The sequence below is a fragment of the Astyanax mexicanus genome, chromosome 21 (genome assembly GCF_023375975.1).
Source record: "Astyanax mexicanus isolate ESR-SI-001 chromosome 21, AstMex3_surface, whole genome shotgun sequence".
In the NCBI taxonomy this organism is placed as follows: domain Eukaryota; kingdom Metazoa; phylum Chordata; class Actinopteri; order Characiformes; family Acestrorhamphidae; genus Astyanax; species Astyanax mexicanus.
In genome coordinates, this window is record NC_064428.1 from 41,761,647 (window position 1) to 41,784,203 (window position 22,557).

The window sequence follows — 22,557 nt, forward strand, 5'->3', positions numbered from 1 at the left end:
CCCGTCCTGTATGACGGTGGTTCTGTAGAGTTTGAGATATCCCTCTCGGGCCAGAGTTCTGATCAGTCTCAGGATGCTCTTCTTACAAACTCGAGTATTTACCCCATCCAGCTTCTCCTCATCCATCAGCTTCTTCTGCAGCCTTAACACACACACACCATTATATTTATATAAATATAAATAAGTATATGATTTACATATATACACACTAGGGGTGTCACGATTCTCTAAATCCTCGACTTTATTTCTGATTTTAGGGTCATGATTCGATTCGATTTGATTCTTGATTTTCTTTTCTTTTCTTTTTTATTACAGCAGAGAGGTCTATGCCAGTTTTAGATTAGTCTATGGTCAGTCATTGGTTTGATTCATCAAATTTACAATATCTTATTTCAAAAGGTGGGCTTGATAAAAGTGATGCAAAGTGATACAAGTGATCTGTAATACACCACATTAGGCACTAATGGTCAAATTTAAATAATTTAATTAAGATATATATGTAATGCCATCTAGTGGCTTTTTTTGGTAGCAGCAGTGTGCACTATTAAAACAGCAATGTGCAACATAACAAAATAAATAATAAAAAATACAGGAACAGTCATGTAGAAAATAATAGAACAATTAGAGCCTTAACAAACTGAACTCTATCCTACTATAACAGTTAAACATGAAAAATAAGACTTTAAGACTTTTTCAGTACCTGAGAATGAGAAGTTTTTTTCTTTAATAAAGATATATTATTAACTTTATCTGAGAGAAAGATGCTCCTTAAGGTACCAAAACTATTAACATCTTTGAGGCTAGACAAAACAACTGTTATTTTTATATTTAAGTTTTTCTTTAAGGAGATGAGAATGTCCACATTCTCTGGAGAAAGAGCTGCTCTTTCAGCAGTCACAATGTCCGCGGCGTCGCTACAGTGTGCTGCACCATTTGCGTAGTTTAGAGGGAGGGATCGTCCATCCTCTTTTTGACTTCGAGGCTCAAGAGCATGATATTCAATCGATTTCCATTAATATCAAAATCGTGACACCCCCTAATACACACGCAATAATACCACTCTTGCTTTAGGTTGAATGGGTGGAGCTAAACTACACTAAACTAAACTGCTGTAGGCTGAGTGGGCGGGGCTATATGTGAGTGGTTCTTACGTGTAAAGACCCTCGATGACCTTCAGGTTGCGGACGGCCTCTATAATGAGGTTTTTGCGCTTGAGGAGACGATACGTCTCGTGCTGCTCGTGACCCGTCCTCCTCTGATTAAACACAAAATAAATATAATAATGAATCAATTAAAACATTTAAGTCACAGGTAATTAATTATAAATTCACAACATATTTATGAGGAAAACATCATGTGATAAACGGAACGTTGAGATGCGGAACTGCACAGACCTCCGCAGAGTCCACCACCTCCTCGATGGTCACCGTGTCATCGGGGTTCTGTGATTGGTTGTAGAAGATGCTGGAGGAGTCGCCTGCGGGAGTAGCCTCTAGGTTCAGCAGTGATTCGTCTTTCTGATCTACTTCCGCCTCCTCTAAAGATTGTTCCATGTCCTTTTTGGGGAGGGGCTTCTTTTCTGGAAAAGAAGCATTATAATGATGAAACTGGCTCTCATCAGGACTGCTGTAGGAAAGTAAGAGCAAGAATGTGTAAGTGTAAGTGTAAATGTGTGAGTGTGTGTGTTACTCACTCCTGAGGGGTGTAGAGTGTTTGGGTGTGGAGGTGACGGCTTTTCGAGCTCCAGGTTTGGATTTCCTCCCAGCTTTTCCTTTAGACCTCCTCCCTCTGCCTCTCGGCTCCGCCTCCTCCTCTGGTTCTGGCTCCGCCTCCGGCTCCTTCTCTGGTTCTGGCTCCTCCTTCGGGTCCTCCTCCTCCGTCAGGGTGTCTCCAGTCTCCGGCTGGCTGAGGGGCGTGTCCTGCTGGTCGTGGGGGGCGGGGCTGTTGGGCGGGGGCACTCGGAGCTGCTGGCTGCGCTGACGCTCTTTATTAAACTGCAGGTTGAGTTTACTCTTCTCTACAAACAGCTTACTGATGTACTTGGTGGTCCTCTGACGCCCCTCGTCCTCCATAAACCCCTGACCAACAGAGGGGGCGGAGTCACTTACACACATGATAAAAACATCTATATATATAATATATATTACATTATATTACATTATATAGTGCGCGTGTGTATTACCTTAATCATGTTGTTCCTCTCCAGTATTCTGCAGATCATACGGCTCTCCAGCTTCCCCACGTTCAGCATTCCTCTCAGAGCCGTCTGAGAAATCCCCCTCGAACCCGCCGCCACCACTGAAACCACCAATCACAGCACAGCATAGATAACCATCAGCACACAATCACCCACAAGTTTACAGTGTAACATAATAACCTTACTTAAGGTTCTTAGCAGTGCAGTGAACATTCTGTAATTCACAAACGAATAACACTCCAGTTAAACTTCTGCAGTTAAAGCTTAGAGTCTAAACTTTGTTTTTATGTGATTTAATCGAATATTGATTATTACATCTTTTGATTAGTATACAGACACTGTTTCCCTGTGTGAATATTGAAAACTGACCCATTTCGTAGGCCTGGGACAGAAAATCTCGCTCCACATCCCGAGCCTGAATCTGAACGTTCCTCTTCACAGGACCATCACCTTCTTCATCATTGTTCTCATCCTCGTCATCCTCCTCGATCACCTTCCTGGTGTACGGCTTCAGGAGCTTCAGACAGCGCACTCGGATATCCGTCCCTGAGAACCAATCAGAAACAGATCATACTTTTATGACAGTTTATTCCCGGAAGTAGACATGGTGCCAACAGGTTTAATTTATAAATTAAGTTAATCTGCTTCAGAGAGTCCTATTCTATTGGCAGTAATTCTAATACTACTACAGAGACTAGAGACAAGCTGTGTATGTGGATTTGGACAGATTATCTTGGAATTGTATTGTATTTAGAATTAAGAATCCAGATTCTGTTTGGGATCTGATGATGATCAGGTTTAGGGCTGCAGCTATCGATTATTTTAGTAATCGAGTACTCTACTGAAAAATCGATTCGATTAATCGAGTAATCGGATAAAACATTTGTTTGCTTAAAGAGTAAAAAAAAAAAACACGAAAAAAAAAACAAGCCATTTTACTTAATAATGAATTTTTAGATAAGTTATATTTTTAAATTCACAACATACATTTCCAAACTGCAAACACAAATAGAAATAAAGGAATAATAATAATTTAATAATTAGTAGTTTAATAAATTAAGATAATTTTTTTTCAACAAGGATTTCTTGTAAGTATCAAAACTATAGGGAATTAATCAATAAAAAAGGCATACATATTTGCATTATGTTGTGCAGCTAAGCTTTTGAACAGCAGAGACGTTGCCAGTTCTTCTCAACAAGCTGGTGACATGTATTAGTTTATAAACTCCTCAGCGCTGTGTTCACTTACATAAAGCCTGTATTAAGCCCAGAATTGTCTGTTTTTATAAACTAACCGCACATTAGACAGTATTCCTAATAGTCAGTACTCCAAAGCGCTGTCGTTGTGTTAATAAGCTACATTAATGTTAATCTTTATTGATTTGTTATAAGTTATATTAATCTTCTCTCGGCTCCGCTAATGTATCCTCGGCTGAGACGGTGCAGCATTAAAAAGGTGCTGTTTTGGGAGACAAGAGCGAATACACGCTGTCCAGCTTAAAAAGCTCCGTTATTATTGCCCTTTTTCCTCGCAAGTTGTTGCTCTTTTCCCTCGCCGCTTCAAAATACCCTCTTCTCAACTAAAACCTCCGCTGCCTGCTCCTCCTTCCTGTGCGCGAGTGACGTAAAGCTGAGCGCGCTGTCACATTAAAAGCGTGAATTATCGCGCGCTGAGTTGTTTAATTAAATAAACGACTACACGAGGCACAGAAAATTACTCGATCGATTTTTTAAATAGAGTAACACGAATAACTCGAGTAATGATTTCACCTCTAATCAGGTTCAAGTATGGAGGCTCGTGTTGAAGCTTCAATCCTGGCTTTGACCTGGACTGAAGAGTTCACACTGTAAACTGCTGGTGTGATTAATGGTCTGAAGAGCTTCTCATCTCATTGGACAGTCGGTCACCCCTAGTAGTGATTGGAGGAACACTAACGGTGATCTCAGTGATCTGTGCAGAACATCCTGCAGATACATGTGTTGCTTCCTTTCATGCAAGAACTTTCACCAGACTGCAGCACTTCCTCGTCCTGCAGATCTCCAGATTTATCACTAATCCAGCATTTATGGAACAGCTGGGACCTACGAGTGTAGAGCTACAGGATCTACAGGCCCAGCTGTAGCAACATCTGTGCATAAATTTGCTGCAGGATCCATACAGAACCTGTAGAACCTCCAAACCCAACCCTCTCAATCTCATCTAATATCCAGGTCCAGGATAGAGGAACCAACAGGGTCTAAACTAGATCTGATTTTTAGTTGTTTTAAACAGTTTTAAACAGTATAAACTTGTATAGAGTCCTGATTCTCGGTGTACTGACCCTTCTTGGTCTTGAAGGGTCCAGCCTGGGGGTTGAGCTCCTGCAGGGGAACGGACACCACGCTCACCATCTTGGCCGTCTGCATGTACTGATACACACGCTTAAATGTGTGCTCGCCCACGTGCTGAAACACACACACACACACACACACACACACACACACACACACAGTATATCCGCACTGTGATATACGATGTGATAGTTACAGGCGAAGCTGTAGTTAATTAACAGGTTCTCACCAGCTGCTCCCTCAGCTTCAGGACGATGCCCACCTGGTTGGGTAACTCTGACAGCAGTCTGGAAGTGGACTCCATCAGCAGATCATACTTACTCCTCCTGGACCAACACACACACACACACACACATTAACGTAATGGAGTGTGTACTCATCGTGTTTTACTACGGTACACTTTTCAATTATTAATTAAATTACAATTACTAACTACCAATATCAAACATTCAGTATCCACAATTAATTACTTGGTGTCTTCAATACATACTTCAGTATCTGTAACAACATTTTCAGTAACTATTATTATTTATTTAGTGTATTCAATTAATAATTCAGTAAATGTAACAATTCATTCAGTATCCATTATTATAATTTAGTGTCTTCAATAAATTATTCAGTATCCACTATGGACTACTCAGTATTTACTTTGAATGATTTAGTATCTACCTGCTGTTATTTAACACTTCTTTTAATGTATTGAGAAGCCACTGTGAATTATTCAGTATCTACTCATTATTAAACAATACTCATTTCAATGTATTGAGTATCCACTGTGAATTATTCAGCATTAAATTCATATTACTAAATATACACTATGCTTGGTTTAGTAATCTGTACAAATGACTTAGTGTCCAGTACAGCTAGAAGTCATTCAGAATAACTGGGAATTATTAAGCATCATCTTTGAGTGACCCAGTTACTACTATAATATAATTAGTATCCCACGGAAAAGTATTCAGTATTCAATTGTAACTATTGAATCACTATTACTATTATAAACAATCCACACTGAATTAGTTAGTATTAGTTAGTATGCAGCATGAATTGATTGGTGTACCTGTCGACATGGAAGCGTTTGAGCAGTAGGAGAATAGAGTGCTGTCTGGCGCCGGACGGAAGTCGGACGACGTAGGACTGCATCGTAATCAGACCATTCCTGTCCAACGACTTCCTCAGATAGTGCAGCTTCCCCGCCTCAATCCTGACCAATACAAACACAGCAATCACAATCCTGACCAATTACAACACTCCCAATCACAATGCTCACAAACCTGACCAATAGAAAGCTGAAAAGCTGAGGCAGAGCTAGGGTATATATATATATATATATATTATCAGATGATTAATGTTATAGAATGTGATATTACTTAAAGGATGTGATGTGGAGGTCTCGCTGGATCTCGCCCTGCCAGCGGGCTCGGCCCAGTCTCTCCAGTATACAGTAGGAGTGGTCGCCGAGCTTCAGCTCTGGGTCGCCCTCGTCTCCAATCAGAGCCCGGTACCGCATCACCTGACTCCCCACCATCACCAGCCTCTCCCCAAACCTACACACAAACAATCAAACAACACTGTAAACAACCACAGCTTTTCATGTAAACAAACAAACAATCACCGCTGTAATCACTGTGATTCTCACATGTTATTGGCCTGCTCCAGGGTGAGTATAGGCGTGTTCTGGCTGGTTCTGATCCGGGATGTGATGTCCTCCCGCTCTCGGTAGTACAGGCAGGACCCCTGGATGCCCTGCGGGTCGTCCAGCAGGACGCTGACGGGGTACGGGTCCTCCCAGCCCGGGTCCTGGTGCGGCTGGGAAAGCTCCTGGTCCCCCGTCTCCGGGTCCTCATCCGTAAACCTGACCCGCAAACACAGACACGGCATAACTGACTTTATTACACCAGGCAAACAATAACATTGACAATGTGATTGTTACAAATCTAATAGAGCTGTGGATGCAAATGTTAGTCTTTTAATGGTGAAAACTAGAAAAATAAATGTGATTTTATTGTTGCCGTTCGTTGGTGGTGCTGATGGTGTAGATGTGATTATAGAGGATGGTAGTATTGTGTTGATGGCATAGACGTGATCATAGAGGATGCTAGTGTGGTGTTGGTGGTGCTAATGGTGTAGCTGTGATTAATGTGGGTGTAGATGTGATTATATAGAAAGTTAGTGTAGTGTTGGTGTAAATGTGATTATAGAGGATGTTATAGTTGGTGTTTTTCTGAGTGCCACTCTACCCCTGTACTCTAACGTTACCCCTCCCTCTCATTGGCTCACCGGTCGCGCAGCTGCAGTGTGGGTCGGGCTCGCGGCAGCAGGTGGAAGGTGATGTGAGGGTTGTAGGTGAGCGCGCTCCACAGGTACTGCTGTGCGCGCGGCTCCAGGTGCAGGGGGAAGGCGGGTCTGCGCGTGCGGAGCCGGATCCACAGCGCGGACAGCGTGATCCCGTCCAACCCCTCCAAACACACCTCATCCAGCAACGCGCGCAGCGGGTCCATCACCTTCAGCACCACCAGCAGCACACCTGTACATCAATTAACCAATCAAACACAAACACACACACGCTCCCTCACACACACTCACACTCACAAACTCTCACACACAGCCGCTTCTTCCACTGACTTACACACACTCTCACACACCTGCTGCCCCCCAGCGGCGCCCCGCCGCAACTACACAGCCTTCAAAATAAAAGCACACCATCAATTAAAAATAATATTATATTACTGATTATTATATATCAGAAATCATATATGTTGTACTGTCAGTCTGCGTCAGTAAATATCTAAAAAAAAAAACTAAAATATACAGAACATAATTAGTAAATGAAAACACTCGTAGAAAGAATAATATTAAATAGAATGAAAAAAAAACCAGTGTGAAAAAACAGTAAAAGGTGAATATAAAATTAAATTAAATGTACGCATAAAAATAAAAGTAATAAATTAAACGAAAAAATTAAAATGAATAAAAAAACAGATAAAATAAGTGTTATAAAAAATATTAATGAATATTCAGAACATAATAAAATTCTAATTGTAAAAAAACAAACGAAAAAAGATAAATATGTAAAATATGTAACGAGTCTATGGTAAATAATTGCAGTGATTCCTCCTGACCTGCAGGGGGCGGCAGAGCGCTATATTTCCCCCTGCTTGATAAGCGCCTCAGTGCGCATGTGTGGAAGTGTCGGCGGAGCGCGAGCGCAGAACGGAGCGGAGAATGGAGATAACACGACAAAGTAAGAGCCTAATACACCCTGGATACGAATACACACTGAACCAGTACATACTGGATCCGGATACACTCAATTAATACATTCTGCTTTACTGAGGGCGGTTAGATTACACCCTGCACTAATACATACCGGTTATATACACCCTGCACTGATGCATGCGGGTTAAATACATGCTGCACTAATACATACCGGTTATATACACCCTGCACTGATACATACGGGTTAAACGCACCTTGCACTAATACGTACTAGTTAAATACACCCTGTACTGATACATACGGGTTAAATACATGCTGCACTAATACATACTGGTTATATACACCCTTCACTGGTACATACCGGTTAAAATACACAACTCGCTATGATTCATACTGGTTAAAATACACCTTGCCGTAATACATACAGGTTAAAGTAAGACTTGTGACATGGTAAAGTAAGGGTCTGTATTTGTCTGGTTTAAAGGGTATTGGGTAAAATACATACTGCTTTTTTACACCTGCAGTAATACATACTGGTTTATTACGCAGGTTTATATAGCAGAGTATAGAGAGAACGCGAGACAAACTGCTTTAATACACACTGGGTTAATGATTGGGATATGGGATATTCAGAAGGTGAATGCAAGACTGATTTAATATATACTGATTCAGTACATCCTGAACTAATACATACTGGATTAAGAAATCTGCTTTAATGCAGACTGGGTTTCTGATAGCAGTAGGGGGCAGGGTTATGCATGTTGCTTTAATACATACTGGATGTGTGTGTGTGTGTGTGTGTGTGTGTGTTTTTTTATGTTTTCTGGTTTAATACATACTGGTTAAATACATGATGGTCTGTGCAGATTTTAAGGAGAGTCTGAGCACCGTGTACAGCGCTGTGGAGGAGGCAGACTTTCTAGCCATTGATGGAGAATTTTCAGGTAAAATAACCCAATTAAATGAATTAAACTCAAATAAACCCGGTTTAATTCAGGTTACGTACCAGTTTATAGATCGCCAATGTGAATGCAGGTCTTTACACCAGCATGACGGATTAGTTTGAATAAACTCTAGACTGCTCAGAGTAACTCTGATTTATACTGCGATAATCTGCCAGTAGTTAGTACATATACATACATATTTTTTCTAAGTTTTAAGCTTATAGTGTTTAAAAGTGAAACTAAAGATGAATATATTATAAATTCTGCAGCAAATTTTAAATTAATGTTAGTATGACACACAGTACAGGATGTTAAAGTATTATATTTTAGTGATGTGACTCCACCCTGTCCAATCAGATGCATCAGTAATCAACACAATCAGCTTTTGATATTCAAGTGCATCTCAAAAAATGTTATTGTCTTTAAAAAGTTATTTTATTTTAGTAATTCGTTTGAAAATGTGAAACTAATATATTATATAGATGTATTAAACACAGTGATCTATTTTAAACGTTTATTTCTTTATTGTTGATTATGGATTACAGCCAATGAAAAAATAAATAAATCCGTGTCCCAGGAAATTTGAATATTAGGCAGTGTGGGCAGTGTGCCAAGTCCTGCTGGAAAACAAAATCTCTATAAAAGGTTTTCAGCAGAAGCATGAAGTGCTGTAAGATTTTCTGGTATGTGGATTTCATTTTTCAGCAGGACTTAATCGCAATTCAATCGTTATTTAATCGTAATCGAGGTAAAATCTTTGCATAATCGTGATTTGGATTGGCTGTCATATCGGCCGGTCCTAATGTTTTGCCGTGTTTTGTGCAGGAATCAGTGACGGCCCCTCGGTCAGCGCTCTGACCAATGGCATGGACACGCCTGAGGAGCGCTATGGGAAGCTCAGGAAGGTATGGAGCGCTGTTATACACCTGTCTGCGTAAGCACCTGGTTTGGGGGCGTGGCCTGCCACTGTTGCTCTGCCCCTGTCGGAAGTGACTGTAGTTTTTCGACTGTTCTGTTCTGGTAGTGTCACTACAGTTAGGCTGTATTACACACACTGTTTAAGCTCCTCCCCCTTCTCCTGTGATTGGTAGTTTTTGTAATTGATGCAAGTACTGTATATTCAGGTGTTGATGTGTGACCCTGCTGACCTCACTTCCTGTTTCTCTCCTGCAGCACTCCATGGACTTCCTGCTCTTTCAGTTCGGCCTCTGCACGTTCAGATATGACCAGACTCAGGCCAAGTGAGTCCTCACAACACACACTTCCTCAACATTTTCCTCACCAGCTCCTAACCAGCTTCCTCAACAAATACTAACCACTTCCTCACCAGCTCCTCACACTTCCTTACGCTTCCTCACCAGCTCCTCACACTTTCTCACGCCTCCTCACCAGCTCCTCACACTTCCTTACGCTTCCTCACCAGCTCCTCACACTTCCTTACGCTTCCTCACCAGCTCCTCACACTTCCTTACGCTTCCTCACCAGCTCCTCACACTTCCTTACGCTTCCTCACCAGCTCCTCACACTTCCTTACGCTTCCTTACGCTTCCTCACCAGCTCCTCACGCTTCCTTACGCTTCCTTACGCTTCCTCACCAGCTCCTCACACTTCCTTACGCTTCCTTACGCTTCCTCACCAGCTCCTCACGCTTCCTTACGCTTCCTCACCAGCTCCTCACACTTCCTTACGCTTCCTCACGCTTCCTCACCAGCTCCTTACGCTTCCTCACCAGCTCCTTACGCTTCCTCACCAGCTCCTTACGCTTCCTCACCAGCTCCTTACGCTTCCTCACCAGCTCCTTACGCTTCCTCACCAGCTCCTTACGCTTCCTCACCAGCTCCTTACGCTTCCTCACCAGCTCCTTACGCTTCCTCACCAGCTCCTTACGCTTCCTCACCAGCTCCTTACGCTTCCTCACCAGCTCCTTACGCTTCCTCACCAGCTCCTTACGCTTCCTCACCAGCTCCTTACGCTTCCTCACCAGCTCCTTACGCTTCCTCACCAGCTCCTTACGCTTCCTCACCAGCTCCTTACGCTTCCTCACCAGCTCCTTACGCTTCCTCACCAGCTCCTTACGCTTCCTCACCAGCTCCTCACCAGCTATTTTAGCCCCTTTAAACCTGACTGTCAATGAGTTGAAATTTTCTCATAAACCATATTCTATCTTCACTGTGGATTTCTGTAGTATTCGCTATGAATCATTGGGTATCTTATTCACTATAAACTCTTAATTTATTCAGTATCCACTATGAATCATTCGTTGTCAGGTAGTGATTATTCGGTATGAACTGTGATCATAAAGTACGTTCTGAATTATGCAGTATCTAATGCAAAACACTGTTCGGTATGAATTGTTCAGTAATAACTGTAAACACTGTGTTGTAGTTTTGTATCCACTGTGAATTGGAATGCTGTTTAGAATGTATTCAGTATGAAATGAATTCTGAATTATCCAGAACTATTTATTATGAGCTGTTCAGTGTAAACTATGAGTTTATTTAGTGTTCGCTGTGAATCTTGGCGTATACAATACAAATCGTTCAGTATAGACTTATTGATGTGTGTGTGTGTGTGTTTACAGGTATCTTACGAAGTCTTTTAATTTTTATATTTTCCCGAAGCCGTTCAGCAGAACATCCCCAGATATTAAATTCATCTGTCAGGTGAGAGTGGGAACAGAATAAACCGGATTATATTAAATCTGAATTAACAGTATCGTATATTTATACCTGTTTGTATTTCTGAATAATCAATAATATTGATTATTGATTTGTTGTAGAGCTCCAGTATAGATTTTCTGGCCAGTCAGGGCTTTGACTTCAACAAAGTGTTCCGCAGCGGTGAGTACTGATCTATCTCATTATCTCATATCTACTGATCTCAGATCCTGGACCTGTAGAGATCTTATTTTAGAATCTGAGATCTGTGTTCTACTGTTCTTATTATGCAGTTTTGAGGGATCCTGGATCTGATTTTACTGCATATAAATAGCTTAAAGGGATCCTGGATCTGGTTGATTGCATTCCTGGGGATTCTTCCTGTGATTTACGGTACAGTTTATGTAGTTCATTGAGGGATCGTTGACTTAATGGATCCTGGATTCTGTAAAGAGTTCATGTTCCAGGATCTGTGATCTGTATTGTAATTCTGTTTTAAACTGTCCTTGACCTGATTTCTACTGTAGATTTATGAAGGGATGCTGGAGCTGATCTGTGTTTTGTGGTGCATTTCTGACCCAAGTCAGTAGCTGCTGGATGGATTACTAGATTTACTAGATTAAATTTTTGTTTAATTTTTCATTTTAATTGGACTTTGGTTGAGAGGGTGTGTAATTGGTTCTTCCCATGATATACTGTATGAAATATTTATGGGGTTTCTCAAGGGTTCCTGGACTCAGTAGAGTGGTTTCATTAGGAGCTGTTGACTTGACTTAAGATCTTTAGTTATTAATGATGGATCCTGGACATAAATCTGGGTTTGTAGTTTTAGAGGGATTCTGGGTCTAGTTGTATAGTTTCTTGAAGCACCATCTACTGTGTTCTATAGCTGCTTGAAGAGCTGAATTCTGATTTCTTTGAGTTTTGTAGAGAATGCACCTATGACACTATACTGTACGGTGGTCTCTAGACTGATCCTGGGAGGTATTAGTTGTTTGGAGCACTTTTTTAATACTTGGGTCCAATCACATTTCACCCATTGGCCCGATCATTTACCCCTACCCCTTCTTTTTGAGTGTAACCCTTCCCTCTGGAACCGAGTTAGAGAAAGGAGTGAAATCCTCCCCCTAAGAATTGGGCAAGCCTTCATACATCACCACTGATCCGCCATCAGCAGCGCTAAAGCTAAAGTTCATAAACCGAGCTGCTAACTAGCTAATTTTAGGGCATTGTATGTGTTTAGAAAGGGTGGGAGATGGTTCAGAAATTAATTTATTATTTTCCAGCTGAAATAATGAAAGCTTTAATTAGCTTTTATTTTGCTTTATTTTATCCGTTTAAATGCTGCAGCCCCTGCCATTTGTTGCACCATTTAAGGTGGAACGGGAAAGTTAGCTAGCTAGCTACTGAGACAAAAATCTATTTAAATCTATTAAATCTAATTCACCCATGGTAATGTAGTGCTAATCCTCACTTTTAACAAGGAGAATATTTACATTTCCGGGTTTCTTAGCTTGATTCTCACACCCTTCGGTTTGAAGCGGTAGGGCCAAGGGGTGAAATGGGATTAGGTCTTGGATTTGTGGTTCCTGGATAAACCCTGTATCCAGTTCCTCTTCTCCAGGACTATCCTGACTGGTGAATATTTATTTTATTTTATTTATTTTAAAATTTGTGTTAGGGATCCCGTATCTGAATCAGGAGGAGGAGTCTCAGCTGAGGGAGCAGTACGAGGAGAAGAGGAACCAGATGAACGGATCTGGAACCCCGTCCTACATCTCCCCGTCCTCCGGTAAAGCGGCGGTGAACGTCCCGGACGAACACAAGGACTTCATCAGCAGAGTCGTGTGAGTTCACCACAGCCTGAACTGTGATTGGAGCTTTAAGATCTCCTTCCTCTAAAATCCTCTTGTTCTTGTTGTCTGTGAAATACAGTGGGTCTCTGAGTTGTTTATGATGCTGCACATGATGAAACTCTTCCTCATTTTCTGCAGCAGTTAGTAAAAGAAAATATTCAGAAAAAAAAACGAGTTGATCAGGAAAAGCACCGTGTCTACATCAACCCGTCAATTAGTATTCATGGCCCCGCCCACCCCGGCTTGGGACTGCCCACTAACAGCACTAGGAACAGCATGCAGTTCATTCCTGTGTTATTTGTGTGAATAACACATCAGTGTTTATATACTTTACCCAGTAATTCAGAGCAAAGAGACAAATGGTTAGAATTAGTCTATAAATGAGACCTTTTTAAATGAAGATGCTGAAGGTCTGCTAAATGTTCAGTATAAGTGATGGAGGTTTTTACTCCGCAGGGAGAAGGTGGAGGCTCTGCTGAGTAACTCTGAGAAGACTGTGGATCTGGAGCCGTGCTCTGGGTGAGATAATCCACCGTTTCTTACATTTATTACTTTAATTTGATCCATTGTTTGCCGTAAATTACTAACTTAACTTTTACTTCACTTAAACGATTATCTTTTTTACGTAATTGTGTGACAGGTTTTAGGTTCCTCAACAGGGGGGCGCAGCTTTTAATTTTTCTGCTTATTTATTCTATATGTATTTTTAGTTGCCAGTATAAACAGGTAATTGCTGTCATGCAAAAACATTGTACAAAATGTTTTTTTATTGTTTATGGATTTCATAAAATAAAGGCCAATATATAATATAAAATGTCACACACAGGCTTCCAATCCAATGCAAATTGAAAATTAGATATATTTTAAATAATTGGATTTATTATTATTATTATTATTTTTTGCTGTGTAGATTTTCTAGTGATTTATATTAGAGTTTTCTGTTTATCCGTCCCTCAGGTTCCAGAGGAAGCTGATCTATCAGACTCTGAACTGGAAGTGAGTAGAGCTGCAGTTCTACTGGTTATACTGGAGTGTTGGTGGGGGGTAATGATGGTGTGATGGTGTGAAGCTCTGATTGGTTAATTGATGTTTTTATCTGCAGGTTCCCCAAAGGTCTCCATATAGAAACGGTAGAAACTGAGAAGGTAACCTTCTGTACTATAATAATAATTTTTAATAATTGCTTCAGCCCTGTTTTGAATTGTTTGATTATGATTTATTAATTGTTATTAATATTAGTGCTGCAACAATTAATTGACATCACCTATATAAATTGTCGAGGCAGAATTTCCTTGTTGACGACTTGCACATATATATATTTATTTATTTATTTATTTTTTTTTTTCTCTTCCACTCTTTGTCTCCAAAAACATGTCTTTTATCTGGTGTGTTTACAAGATAGCACCCATACTCACTGTACATCAGCCTTTTTATACATTTATACATATTAGTATTTGTAATCATTTACTGTTATTAAATCAGTAATGTAATTAATTATTGTGACAAGTTTACAGAAAACCATTAACTCTTAAAAGTAAAATAAAGAAAATATAAATATTTTTATTAGTTTGTTAAATGTTGTTTAAAAATGTATTAAAGTCATTATTACCTGTCAGCATAATATTACAAGAAATGATTAATTAGTCGACTACTAAACTAATCATTAGATCCAGGCGTAATGCGTATGGTTTATATCTGTGTGTAGAAGGAGCGTTTTATCCAGGTGAGTAAGGTGGATGAAGAGGAGAGGAGGAGGATGGAGCAGCAGAAGCAGGAGAGAGAACAGGTAACTCCTGACCCCTCACACCTGAGATTCATTACAGTATATAACACTATACAGAAATAAAACCTGGATTTAATCTGGATTATTTGTTTGTGTGAACAGGAGGAGCTGAACGATGCTGTGGGATTCTCCAGAGTCGTTCACGCGATTTCTAAATCCGTGAGTTTTTACATTTTAGAATTCATTAGTTATTTAAAAATGATTTGTATTTAGAATTTGCAACTTTTTTTTTTTTTTTTTTTTATAAATTGTCTGGATTTTTCTTGTTTGCTTTTTTCTTCTAAGCTGGCACAAATTTAACAAAAAAAAAGCTATTTATTCATTTTTAAACTGTTTTTACTTTTTCACAATTACTGTAATTTTAAAACGTCTGTCTGTCTCTCAGGGGAAGCTGGTGGTGGGCCATAACATGCTGCTGGATGTGATGCACACCATCCATCAGTTCTACTGCCCCCTACCTGAGGTAAACATGATTATCTCTACTTTTACATCAGTAGTTATTTTTACATTTACACACAATTATCTGAACTTTCTCCTCCTTACATTTGAATAAAAACAGTCTCGGTACTCCTGTTTCATTCCGGCTTCTTATCGTTCAATAAAACCCCTATCCAGATAAATCTCTCCATCCAGATAGAGTGAATCTGATTCTGATTGGATGTAGAGAAGCATAAACATATCATACCCACTCCCTATTGGTTTATACTGTGATCCATCACACCTGCACCAGCTTCTATTTTTTTCTCCTTGTGTTACTTTTACTTTTATACTTTAAGTAGTTTTGAATCCAGTACTTTTACTCTTTCACTGAAAGAGCTGAGTAAAAAGCTTTAATTGATCAGTTTTTACAGAAGTGTTTTATTAAGCTCTAGTATCTATACTCTATTCTACCCACAGAGTAATGGATGGAGATACTTTTGTTTGTTGTGTTTGTGTTGCAGGAGTTGGAGGATTTTAAGGAGGTGACGATGTGTGTGTTTCCCAGGTCAGTTCTTCACTATAATGTATAATAATAATATTTTCTTTTTCCTGTTTTTCCGTTAATTAACATTGTTTTGTGTTTTTCAGGCTTTTGGATACAAAGCTGATGGCGTCAACACAGCCGTTTAAGGTAAGTTTAATCTACTGCTCAGTTTTATACTTAATCTCAAATCCCAGGGCGTCTCTCGATACGTAACTGTATATTTCCCACGATATCGATGACATTCCGATATTCAGATTTGAGATCTGAAATGGTGTTTAATATAATTTAATATAATTGTATTTACAGGATCTGATTACGAACACGTCTCTGGCGGAGTTGGAGAAGCAGCTGAAGGAGAAACCGTTTAAAGCTCCGAAAGTCGGTCAGTAGCTCCGCCCACACTGCAGCTCTGTACACTCGTTATATAGCACCAGACACGAGCCTAGCCAATCAGCATCAGTCTCCTCAGTATAGTGCTCTGTAGTTCTGATTGGTCTGCTGAGGATTCGCTCTGGTATCAGGATGATGCCCCAGCCAACCGTCAGTGAGAGCATGACTGTGTATCAATTTGACCCATGTCTTAAGACAAGCTTGAAAAATGTAAGTTTTACAGCACATTTCGTTTGTTATATTGAAGAAAAAAAAAACTCCTTACACTTTTTTTTTTTTTTTTGTGAACAATTGTTTTATTATTGCTCATATAACATGTAAAATTATATCTTTCAAAAATACATTGCAATTATGTTTGCTTTTTTTTCCCTACTTCTATATATGTATTCTGCATTTTATTGTCAAAAGTTAAACACAAAATATACAATCTGCAATTTCCAGTTTTCCATTTAAAAAAAATGTATGTAAATAGACAAAACACTAAGACTCATCCTGAACCATCACAGTATTTAAATATTTGAGGGTATTTTTTGCGATAACTATGTTCTGCGCTTGTGTTTTTAAATTACTTTCGAGAATATACTACTGCACACATTAGTTTTATTTAGTATAAATAATATACAGAACAGACTAATGTTAATATATTAAAATTATATAAGCATTGGTCTGTTTTGTAAATGGTAACTTGCACTACTTTTTATTTGACAAAATCTAGGTGTCCTAGGTAACAAAATAAAAAATTAACAAAAATAAAGTAATGTAACAAGATTCTACCATATAGCATATAACGACTTCTCTGAAGAGTATCGCGATATTGAGCTTTTTATGTGGTGATTTTTATATTATTGCTTTCGAGATATGGCACACCTTTACTGTGCAGTGATTGAATAATAATTTGAGAATGAAGCTGTATGTATTGTGATGTGTTGTAGATTGTTGTGAGGGGTTCCAGTGTTACGATACTGCATCTGAGCAGCTTCATGAAGCCGGATACGACGCCTACATCACCGGACTCTGCTTCATCTCCATGGCCAATTACCTGGGTACCCCTGCAGAACCTCATTCACACATTCAGCTTTTACACAGTCTGATTTATAGAACTCTAATCACACTGGAATAACTCTGATTCTGCAGGAACCTTCCTCACCCCGCCCAAACCTCACATCTCCGCTCGCTCCAAACTCATAGAACCCTTCTACAACAAGTGAGACTCATTTACATACACAGATTCTACCGTATACGTACCGTCCCAGAGATTATACATTAATGTAATATATATAACTGCCTAATAGTGCACAACATATATTAGCTAAACTTTTGGAGTTTTGCACGTCTAATTGCAGTAATTTAAAAAGTTTCAACACAGATCTACATTTGTATTTTTAAAGCTTTCTGAAGTTTAAATTGTAAGAATATTCAGTGTTTATATTTGGGCCTGTAGATCAGGGTCCTGTAGCTGGACTATAAAGATTAAAAATGAACCGTTTTTTATTCTAGATTGTTCCTCATGAGGGTTATTGATATCCCGTACCTGAACATCAGTGGACCAGACTGTGAGTACAAGAAGTACCTTCTCCTGTATAATAATGCTAATGTTAAACAACCCAGTAATGGGATTGCATCATTGATTCAGTAGAATAGAGCTGAGCCGATTCAGTACAGTGATTCAGTAGTGTGGTTTTAGAAGTGCACCTAAAATGAATCAGTTCAGATCCACTATTTTAAAATCATTTTACTTACAACAGAATCAGTTCTGAATCACACTACTGAATCAGTCCAGCTCTACTGAAGTCATTCTGAATCACTTATTGAATCAGTTCTGGGTCTAAATACTGAAACACTTTAGATCCACTTTATTAAATCAGTTCAGAATCTCTGTACTGAAGCTCAAATTTTATCTTTAGTGATCCAGAACTGATTCAGTATTCAGTGATTCAAGAGTCACTTATAAATCTGTTCATCTATTCAGTTCATACTGACTCAGTTTAGAATCACTCTACTGAATCATTACTGAATCAGTTCCTGTGTGTTTCAGTGCAGCCGAAGAGAGATCACGTTCTGTACGTTACGTTTCCGAAAGAGTGGAAGACCAGCGACCTCTACCAGCTCTTCAGCGCTTTCGGTAATACTGATCTTTATACCAACAAAATGTGACAAAATGGGATTATCTTATTATAGTGGATAAAAGCATAAGAGCTTGATGTGCAGGTTCTGCGTGACTCTGATTTATATTAATGTAAGGTTGTTTTCTGCTGCAGGTAATATTCAGGTGTCCTGGATTGACGACACGTCTGCGTTCGTTTCCCTCAGTCAGGTGGAGCAGGTGCAGATCGGTAGGTTTAGAGTGTTTTAATCATACAGAGGTTCTGTGTTTATTAGATGATAATTAATCTGTTTTTATTGTTGTAGCGATGAACACGAGTCAGTATGCGGAGAGCTACCGGATCCAGACCTACGCCGAGTACATGCAGTCCAAACACAAACACACCCACACCAACAGGAAGTGGGGGGAGGACGGCTGGGCCAACACCTCCTACAGGTAAGCACTGAGCACAGGCTCCGCCTCCGTACACTACAGCCCTGCCACCACACACAGTAGCCCCGCCTCCATACACAATAGGTCAGCAGCCCTGTGCATAAGCAGAACTCAGCATAAGCCCCGCCTCCGTACACTTAGCAGCACTAAAAATATACAGAATAAAAGCCCTTATGGAGATCCGGACTATTGTCTACAAATTTGATAAAGCAAAAATCAAATCTTTCAGTGTCTCTTATTTCTTGCATATTAAACCCAGGGTTCGTACAGTTGTGAACACCTGGAAAAGTCACCTGGATAAGTGTTGAAAAATAAAAATGCCCAGAAAGTTTTTAAAAAGTCAGCTAAAAAATACATGAGATCAGAGTTAATTTTGTAATTTAGCCCTACAAAGTGGAGCTCTCAGGATCTGACGCACATTTTATTATTAAAGATTGTGTCAAAATGTTGTGATTTCATTTTAGACCTACTATAATCAATTCTAAATATAGTTTTAGCTGTTTTTTTTTAATGTTCATGTCTGCACTGATTTTTTACAATTCATACGGTCAAGGAAATTTGCCTTGATGACCTGGAAAAGTCATTGTTTATTGGTTAAAACATGTATTTGTACCTGTATGTAAACCTAAAAATAACCCATTACAGTACTGTCAGTTACGTCAATGTTTGTTTTTTTTGTTTTTATTTATTTATTTATATGTATGTTTGTATACAGGTCGGTGACTGGAAAGAGAAGCATCAGCCCCACTCAGGAAGATCAAAGCTCTGATTTCAGCGGTGTTGCTGATAGCAACTGGAGTCACTATTCAAAGAAGATCAAAACAGATGGTAAGAGATTATGCATTTTAGTTTATTTATTTATTTATTTTACCTGAATGTGCTTTACTTCTGATCACAACAAGATCACAGTAACATTTCCCTGTACTTATTTATAGTGGAGTATCTATATCTAACTATAATATAACAATATCTGATTAAACCCAGATACTCAGTCACTGAGGGTGGCTACCTGTAATTAACTCTTACAATAATACTAAACCCAAATAAACAGCGTTAAAATCAGTAGTCTAAAAGTGTAAAACTGTTTATTTGGCTTTATTCTAATTTTAAGGCACGTTTTATTTATTGAATTTCTGTAATTGCGTATTGTATTATTTCAGCAGGGGCAAGTGGTGGCGGTGTGCAGACGTACGCTGAAGCCGTAGACTCGACGACGGGCAGTTGGCTTAAAGCTCAGTATGTATAAAAGTCCCTTATAAAAATGTCAGTCAAATGTAACCGAAGCCTGATTTAGTAGCTTGTAGTTGGCACCATGCAAACTGATTTTGAGGAAATTGATTGTGTATGTTCAGGCCAGAAAAAGGCGCAGCAAGCCAGGAAGCATCGGGGTCCGAGGAAGCAGATGCCTGGCCAAAGCTCCCGACCAATCAGAATCAAGGTAAAGACCGAACTGATTCAGATGTGGTCTGATTGGACAATTGATCATAACACAAGCGGGCGTAAAAGTGATTTTCCCCAGTGCCCTATAAAAAGGTTCTTGGAGGCTAATTTTGGGTAGTGTACCTCTTGGTGAGAGATTGTTGACTGCTAAACATGTTTCCATGATGCAGTCAGACATTTTCCTATCAAGACAATCATGAGAAACCTGAACCGCTATGAACTAGAACCGTTTAACATTTTAGCGTACGTTTAGTGACAAATCCAGGTTCTGTTTGGGATCTATTGACTGTCCGGTTACAGTTTGGAGTCTTGTGGTTTTAGCTCTTTAATCCTGACCTTGACCTGGACTGAAGAGTTCACACTGTAAACTGCTGGTGTGATTTAATGATCTGAGGATCATCTCATACAGTGACTGTGTTCCTCCTATCACTACTAGGGGTGACCGACTAACAGTGATCTCAGTGATCTGTGCAGAACATCCTGCAGATACATGTGTTGCTGCTTTCTCTCCTGCAGAACTTCCTGCTGATAGCAGCAGCATTTTTCAGCAGGATGTTCACCCACACAGAGCAAGGGTTTCCCAGGAACACAGTCTCCACCAGATTGCAGCACTTTCTTGTCCTGTCCAGTCTGTTGGAGGAATTTTGTTCGGTTTTCACCAATATTTGTTGCATTTCAACAACTTTGTTTGCTAATAAAGATTTCGGTTAAATGTGCATACTAAATATTTGAAATATTTAAACATGTCTAAAGTTGACTCATTTTGTTTCCCGTCAGGTTCTCAGCCCACGTCTACAGGACTCTTTGACGTCCCTCAAGTTTGGTAGCAGTAGCCAATCGGCGGTTTCCTTCTGGGAGCCAATTAGAGGAGACCGTCTGAGACCACACCTACCTATCCTACAGCCAATCAGAAGAGACTGTGACGGACTGCACTTGTACACAAAACCCAAAGCCATACGGCCCTGTGGCATCGCAACATAACATACACACTCTCTTATTCTGTTGACTTGCACAGCGTCCCACTGCATGAGGGATCACAGGGACATCGTAAGAAAGTTTGTAAGCAGTGCGTAATAAATAAATAAATAAATAAGCGTATCCAGGTGCTGAAAGAAATTTTGCCGCTTTAACGATACACACAAACACAGTTTACGATCTGCCAGCAATTCATTTTCTGACACGAGTGCGAGTGAACGAAGCAGAGCTGGGAAATTAGCGTAAGTCGTTAGTGTACGTGACGTAAGTTAGTCTGAGTGTATGCGGTGTGTTTTAATGTGTCGTCAGTTTAAAAACGTAGTGTGTGTGTGCGAACGTGTCTTTCTTTTCGAGCTGGTCATTAAAATGATTGATTTATGGTCATCGCCATGGTGATGACTGTGATTACGACGGTGATTATGACGACAGGTGTATGAGACTGTCAGGTTAATAACTTTTAAATGTGGTTAGGTTACTGGGGATTTTGTTTTTTTTCCTTTTTCGTTTCTTTTTGTTTTTTCCCGTAGGATGATCCCGTTAGCGTAGCTTAACCTAACCCCGCTCTCTTTTAGCCAACGCAGACACTTAGAACATCTCTATTTATTCCCCACTGTAAGAGATGATTTTTCTTTATATTTTGTATGTAAATGTAGTTTGTGTATGTATGTCTGTCTTTGTTTGTGCCACTCAGCAGATGAGCTGCAGGTTAAAAAAATGTGGAATGTTTATCAGAAGAACATCAACAGGAAATATGTATAATTTCTTTTTGTATGATTGTCCTCTTTCAGAGGGGAGAAAATATTAAAGAATGTTTCTTAGTATCTTCTTGTTTCTGTTCTTGAAATCAGAAATGTGATGTCCCCCAATGCATGTCCAAAGTTTTCTAATTTCAACTGAAATGTAACAGGAAAAATGGGAAAAGTTACATTCAATGATCAGTTATCCCTTTTCCTTAAATGTACAGAAATTCCCAGGCAATTCATAACCTAAATCTCGTGACTGTGTCCTTCCACAACAATTGGCATCCCAAAGCCCTTTTAATGTAACCTTCACAGATGATTAGCAACTCTATTCTCTTAAATGGAACCTTCCTCAGCTATTGACGATTCGAATTCCTTTTAAGGAAACCTTCCCGGGGGGGATCAGATTTAAGTCCCTTGAATGGAACCTTCCCACATGATCGGCAACTCTAGTCTTTTAACTGTAAGATTTGCAGTAGATTTGCAACCCCAAGTCATTAATGAAACCTTACCCAATTATTGGCA

At 39.6% G+C, this 22,557-nt stretch overlaps 2 protein-coding genes across 3 annotated transcripts in view; one reads left to right on the plus strand and one right to left on the minus strand.

The window, feature by feature from the left end:
• LOC103034002 (general transcription factor 3C polypeptide 1) overlaps window positions 1-7,157 on the minus strand; it is a 33,195-nt gene extending 26,038 nt beyond the window's left edge. For both annotated transcript variants that reach the window (XM_049469335.1, XM_022674414.2), the window contains exons 1-12: window positions 6,809-7,157; window positions 6,168-6,383; window positions 5,899-6,075; window positions 5,589-5,732; window positions 4,758-4,854; window positions 4,519-4,642; window positions 2,567-2,743; window positions 2,183-2,298; window positions 1,694-2,078; window positions 1,395-1,579; window positions 1,152-1,255; window positions 1-142 (exon numbers count right to left, since the gene is read on the minus strand). The exon at window positions 1-142 is cut by the window's left edge and continues 12 nt beyond it. In XM_049469335.1, coding sequence (XP_049325292.1) covers window positions 1-142; window positions 1,152-1,255; window positions 1,395-1,579; window positions 1,694-2,078; window positions 2,183-2,298; window positions 2,567-2,743; window positions 4,519-4,642; window positions 4,758-4,854; window positions 5,589-5,732; window positions 5,899-6,075; window positions 6,168-6,383; window positions 6,809-7,029 — 2,088 coding nt within the window. In that variant the 5' untranslated portion in view covers window positions 7,030-7,157. The remainder of the gene's footprint in view (window positions 143-1,151; window positions 1,256-1,394; window positions 1,580-1,693; window positions 2,079-2,182; window positions 2,299-2,566; window positions 2,744-4,518; window positions 4,643-4,757; window positions 4,855-5,588; window positions 5,733-5,898; window positions 6,076-6,167; window positions 6,384-6,808) is intronic.
• A 516-nt stretch (window positions 7,158-7,673) lies between these two features.
• parn (poly(A)-specific ribonuclease (deadenylation nuclease)) lies at window positions 7,674-22,113 on the plus strand. Its single transcript, XM_022674413.2, has 26 exons — window positions 7,674-7,772; window positions 8,614-8,691; window positions 9,517-9,596; window positions 9,865-9,932; window positions 11,273-11,354; window positions 11,471-11,531; window positions 13,030-13,195; window positions 13,661-13,723; window positions 14,162-14,200; window positions 14,307-14,349; window positions 14,910-14,990; window positions 15,090-15,146; window positions 15,373-15,450; window positions 15,929-15,972; window positions 16,056-16,098; window positions 16,258-16,333; window positions 17,274-17,384; window positions 17,476-17,545; window positions 17,839-17,894; window positions 18,377-18,463; window positions 18,600-18,674; window positions 18,751-18,880; window positions 19,593-19,705; window positions 20,038-20,113; window positions 20,230-20,315; window positions 21,095-22,113. The coding sequence occupies exons 1-26, from the start codon at window positions 7,754-7,756 to the stop codon at window positions 21,142-21,144; spliced, it is 1,932 nt and encodes a 643-aa protein (XP_022530134.1). The 5' UTR covers window positions 7,674-7,753; the 3' UTR covers window positions 21,145-22,113.
• Window positions 22,114-22,557: the final 444 nt, after the last annotated feature.